Here is a 6,224-nt window from a genome sequence, read left to right on the forward strand (position 1 = left end):
GTCGCATTTGACTTCCCTTGGTGTCATTCATGAGAAAAGTTATGTTTATACTCCACAAGAAAATGGTGTTGTGAAACAAAAACATCAAACTTTACTTAACACAGCTAGAGCATTAAGACTTCAAACATCACTTCCCATCTATTTTTTGGGTTATTGTATTCTTACAGCCACATACATTATCAATAAAATCCCTGTTCAAACTCTGCAGGGTCGCTCTCCATATCATATCTTGTTTAATAAACCTCCATCGTATGATCATATCAAAGTCTTTGGTTCTCTGTGTTATGATACAAACACACTATGCCTCATAAAGACAAGTTCAGCAATAGGGCACACAAACGCTTATTTCTTGGATATCCTTTTTCACAAAAGGCTTACACAGTTATGGACCTTGACACTCGAAAGGTGTGTATTTCTCGTGATGTTATTTTTACTGAAAGTGTGTTTCCTTTTAAATCCATGCCTGCTAGTACTCCTTCTCATTTATTTAATACTGATCTTACTTGTTCTTCTGATCCTCTATGTGAGTCTGATTCTTCTGCTCTTGTTGTTATTGATCAACTGATTTGTAATACACCTCAATCACTGGCTTCTAATATTATTACTCCAGAATCACCTCTTGTTTCTAATATTCCTCAACACACTGATACTCCTCCTGTGCTACCACCTCCACCATCTCTCAGACATAGTACTAGAGTCAAACATATACCATCTAAGTTTCAAGATTTTGTTGGTCTACCAAAACCTGTAGGTTCCACTGTAAACAATTTGACAGTGTTTCGATCTCACTATCAACATTTTATATCCAATATTTCTCATATTCCTGAACCTGTTTCTTATAAAGCTGCTTGTCAACACTCGGTGTGGTGTAAGGCTATGACCCTTGAATTAGCTGCTCTTGAGGCCAATAAAACTTGGAAGATTATGCCTCTTCCACCTGGTAAATGTGTGGTGAGTTGTAAATGGATTTACAAAGTTAAATTCAATCAGGATGGCAGTGTTGAGAGGTATAAGGCCCGTTTGGTAGCCAGAGGTTTCACCCAAACATAAGGTCTTAATTATTTTGATACTTTCGCTCTGGTGGCAAAAATGTCTAATGTTCGAGTCTTATTATCTTTGGCTACTGTTAGTAAGTGGTCTATTACTCAAATGGACGTTACTAATGCTTTCTTATACGATGATCTTGAAGAGGAGTTTTACATGTCCATACCTCAAGGTTATTGCCTCCCTATTGAGTTTGCAACTTATGATTCTATTGTTCCATTAGTCTGTAGACTTATTAAATATTTATATGGGCTTGAGCAATCTCCTAGAAAATGGTTTATCAAATTCAAATCTATTCTGTTACCTTATGGCTTTATACAAGCAAGCTCAGATCGCAACTTATTTGTCTTAACCACCTCTACTAGCTTTCTGGCTGTTTTAGTATATGTCGATGACATCCTAGTTGTGGGTAATAATCAGTTGACTATATCTTCTTTCAAAGCTCATTTAGCTAGTCATTTTAAAATCAAAGATTTGGGACCGATCAAATATTTTTTGGGTATAGAAGCTGCTCATTCAGATAAAGGGATTTATCTTAATCAGAGAAAGTACACTTTAGATATCATTAAAGATGTTGGACTGTCAAATGCAAAGGTTGCCATTGTTCCTATTGAACGGAACCACACATTGTTGAGCAACATTTTGTCTCAATTTCTGATAAATCCGGCTCCTTACTGGCGTTTGGTGGGTCGACTAATCTACCTTACTATTGCACGTCCAGATCTTTCATATGTAGTTTGTATTGTACCAGTTTCTTGCTTCTCCATGACAATATCACTTGGATGCTGCTCATCGTGTAGTTCGCTATCTAAAGCATACAGTTGGTCAGGGTCTGCTGTTATTTGCTTCAATCCCACTGCAATTGATAGCTTATGCTGATGCAGACTGGGGAGTTATCCCAACACTCATCAGTCTTTATTAGGGTATTGTGTTATTTTAGGTTCGTCTTTGCTATCCTGGAAATCAAAATTCCAATCTACAATTTCTCGTTCCTTAGTAGAGGATAAGTATCGGGCACTTGCTGATGTTTGTTGTGAAATTACCTGGGTGTTAAATTTGTTTTGTGAACTTGGTGTTGATAAATTGCAGCCTATTACGCTGTTTTGTGACAATCGTTCTGCCCTGTACATAGCAGCTAATCCAGTGTTCCATAATTGCACCAAACATATTGAAATTGATTGTCACCTTGTGTGTGAAAAGCTTCAAAAAGGTGTTATCTCTCCTACTTATATTGCTTCGAAAGAACATCCTGCTGATTTGCTTACAAAGGCCATTCCCTCTTACTCCATGCATTATCTTTTGTCCAAGCTTGGAGTGCTTAATCTTTTCTCACCTCCAAGTTTGAGGGGGGATGATGAGACTAATGTCACTAATATATCAGCAGGAAATTCTGCAACAAACACAAGAGTCAACTCACAAAAGGACAAAGAGATTCTAGAAGAAATTATTATTAGTGCCAGCTAAGAGTTTGTTACAACCTGTAGTTAAATAGGCAATTAGATGATAGGTTAAAATATAGATCTGATTGTAAATAATATATCACTCTTCTTCTTCTTTAATAAATACAATATTATAATTTGCTTGATTAAGCTCCATTAATGGAGCTGACAATGGTTCAATAAAGAGTTATCGTAAGGAGGAAAATTGATGTGGCTAAAATCTACAGCAAAAATCATACCCAACTTTTGGATGAGCTTATTCTTTATTTCAATAAATTTATGTGAAGACATTTAGAGGAGAATGAATGCATTTGAGTAGGACAGGGGTCAAACGAAAAGGGTATAAAATGGATGGCTTAGGAGAAACTGTTTAAACCAAAGGCGTGTGGAGGTCCAGAAGTGAGGAGCTTAAGGAAATTTAATATCGCAATGTTGGCTAAGCGGGGATGAAGGTACTGAAAGAAAGTAACCCTCTAGTGTCTAAGATCATGAAGTCTAAGTACTACCTAGATACTAATCTTTTAAATGCACAAATAGGATCGAGCCCAAGCTACGTATGAAGAAGTATTATGAGTGCACATGGAGCTGTTAAAACCGGAGCTAGGAGAAAAATTAGTGATGGAGTAAATACGAAGGTATGGAATGTCGAATGGCTACCCGATAAAGAAAATGGGTGTTTAACTAAACCTATGCTAGAGCAGTTGCATGATATCACGGTCCATAATTTCATAAATTTGGAGAAAAATAACTGGGATACAGAAATTCTTAGGTATTTTCAATATGAGAGATATTGAACTGTTGTGCCTAAAATCGGGTTTGGGCCAGATTTATATGCCACGAAGGAATGTGTTGGATTGGTAAAATGGATTGGGCTTGCTAGGTGTCAAAATAAGGATCATTAACCTAAGTGGGCTGGTATGAATGGGGTATTGAGATATTGGTTAAGTGTTAATTGTAAAATGCATACAAAGGGGGTGAATGTGTGTTTCTAGATTTTTACTGAAAAACTTTATAATTTATTTTCAAGGATATCAAGTTACATATGTTGGCTTACTAGAACTCAACATGCTAGGTAATTTTTAGTGATCATATATACTAACTGTAAAAGACACAGAAATGAAATTATCAAAACTTAGTTGATCTTTTATTAGAAATCGAATATGTTGTGTTACAAATCAATGTTCTTGATATCTCAAAACTTAGCTTCAACTTCAGCATGCACAGTTTACATAGATTGCCCTAAAATAGACTAACATAATTTCTAAAGCTCTTTTGTCTATTTCTACTTCAGGTGCGGCAGATATGCGTACAATCTTCCAGGTGTGTTAAACTCCTATGTCCAGTTCATCTTGGCCTTAGATCTTGTACTCTTCAAGCTGCATTTATAGACTTTCCATTTCAATGATAAGATGGTTTGTTGACTGATAATCTGAAATCTTCATGATGGATCCATTCTGTAATTGAAGCTGTTATCGAGATCTACAACGTGTGTAGAGATGTATGTATCACGATATTGAATGACTTATCGATATATCCACTTCTCTGTATATGTAAATGACTTGTCGATATCTTCACTTCTCTACATGTGTAAATGACTTATCGACATCTTCATATCTCTACAAGTGTAAATGACTTGTCGACATCTTCATATCTCTACATGTCAAGTTGACTTCTTTGTAGGAAAACAGACTTCTCTATAAATAAGGTGACTTCTCTACAAGAGAAATGACTTCTCTACATGTCAAGTTGACTTCATGATAAGTTTAAGCAATTCTCGGTATACTTCTTCAAATTCCTTGATATGTGACTTCACGACATTTGACTTAGAACATTTTTTAATCTACATCATTATTCTTCACCAAGCTATATATCTTCATTCAGCGGTATGATCAGGCGTGATCTTCTTCCAAAGATTTATTCCTAGCTTTTTGGTTGTTTACTGAAAAATACTCTAGTCTAGTCTTCTTCAAACATTGTTACAGACTCAAAAAATACCATTAAAAATTATACTAAGAATTAAAAGTCAACTAAATCTTGGGAATGTCAATATGACTTAGTCTTGTTATATTAAGGCATGTCTTGCACAACAATCTCCCCCAATTTGTGAGAAGATCACTGGTTACAAATTCATGTCTGATAACAAGACTAATCTCAATATAAAAATAAAAAATAACAAAGATACACAAAGTACATTCTTTTATACATAAATGTCATCTGGCTTTTACAAAGAAAATTGAGTTACAGAACTAACTGAAGTTTTCATATCCTAACCAAGATCTTAAACAAGTCTTTTAGTCTAACAAGACATTCAAGTTCTTAAATGATCTCAGTTCCTCTTAGTGCTTCCACAAGCTTTAGCCATTTTCTTAGAAAGTAACTGCCAAGTTGCTTAACTCTGTACATTGATAGTATGTGAGTTCTAATGTTCAGGAACACACCATTTTCAAAAATCATGCTTAATCCTCTAACCTTGAGCTCATTTGATATTCTTTCCAATTTGTCTAACTCCCCAGTACTCCTGATAGCTCTCTCTTCCATTTTCACTTTCTCACTTGCTCTTCTCTCATTTCTATTTACCAACATTTCAGATAGTCATCATTCTTGTGAATTAATCATTCCCAGTCATCGAACTTATCACCCTTTCAAGTTGCACTATTGAGAAGTTCTTCATTAGTTCTTTCTTGAATATATTGAAAGCGCCATTCTTCAAATAGATTCTCACCTCTCCCAGAGTATCTACAGTGACTTTACATATGAGTTCAGTTTGTTGATTATTGTAGCCAACTTCTGAGAATTTTTCTGAGATTGGTAGAAAGTCATCTTGATTATAGTAGTTCCAAAATGCTCTCGTTTCAGCTTTTTTTTTATTGGTTTTCTTCCAACAGACTTGAATTGTGTTTTGAATGGTGGCTTGAATGATAAAGGTTGGACTAATTTCTTCAATGTGGTTTGATTGGCTAGGATATGTGTTTTGAGTAGCAAGTTGGATGTGAGTTTTTAAAAGTTTTTAGGCTTGAGGGTTTGAATAGTTAAAGTTTTTTATTGACTAGGGATTTGGTTTAGGATTTTCTGAATTTAAGATGTTTGGTTTACAGGTGTCTTTTTGCCGTCCTTCCTATTTTTATCACCTTATTCCTTCTCATCACCTTTATTCCTCCCTTTCTTTTTATCGCCCTTCTCACTTCTTTTCTTGACATTCTTTCTACTCTCATTGCTTTTGCTAGAGTGACTATGATTTGAGCCAAAAGATTTATGTTCATTTTTCTTTTGCTCATCAACATCCTTATCCCCGTTTTGAGTATTGATGGCAGTATTAGGAAGTATGCTCTCAGCATTGTCAATATACCTTTCCAGAATCTTGATCATCTCAACATCCTCCATAGATTTGTTTCTTTTGACCTTCAACTCTATCCGTTGTGTCATGATTAGTCTTTTGTTTTCCATCACATAGTGCTTTGGAATGATGAAATGTCTGCATTTTCTGGGGTTGGGTATATATAAGCCACTACCTTGCTAGGTATAAGATAGGCTTCTGGAAAGGATCATTCTTGTCCTGATTTGAGTTCTTTTAGTAAGAGAGTCTTCTAGAATCATCACCTTGGCTTTATTGATGAAGATATCCAGTTTTGAGATACTCCTAGATTTCAGAAATGCTAAGGAGACCTGCATACACCTGTCAACTCTAGAATCATTGATGTTGACCATAACTCTTCTTTCTATTAGCAATTCCTTGGTGACTAA

At 35.4% G+C, this 6,224-nt stretch overlaps 1 protein-coding gene across 1 annotated transcript; it reads left to right on the top strand.

The window, feature by feature from the left end:
* Positions 1 to 384: 384 nt before the first annotated feature.
* Positions 385 to 1,050, top strand: LOC141718512 (uncharacterized). The gene has a single exon (XM_074520894.1). It carries the CDS (start codon positions 385 to 387, stop codon positions 1,048 to 1,050), a length of 666 nt encoding a protein of 221 aa, XP_074376995.1.
* The last annotated feature ends 5,174 nt before the right edge of the window (positions 1,051 to 6,224 follow it).

Source organism: Apium graveolens, chromosome 4 (genome assembly GCF_009905375.1).
Source record: "Apium graveolens cultivar Ventura chromosome 4, ASM990537v1, whole genome shotgun sequence".
NCBI lineage: Eukaryota > Viridiplantae > Streptophyta > Magnoliopsida > Apiales > Apiaceae > Apium > Apium graveolens.

Bases quoted from the DNA above. Each gene is read 5' to 3' on its own strand.
- LOC141718512 (XM_074520894.1), top strand. From the start codon at position 385: ATGGACCTTGACACTCGAAAGGTGTGTATTTCTCGTGATGTTATTTTT.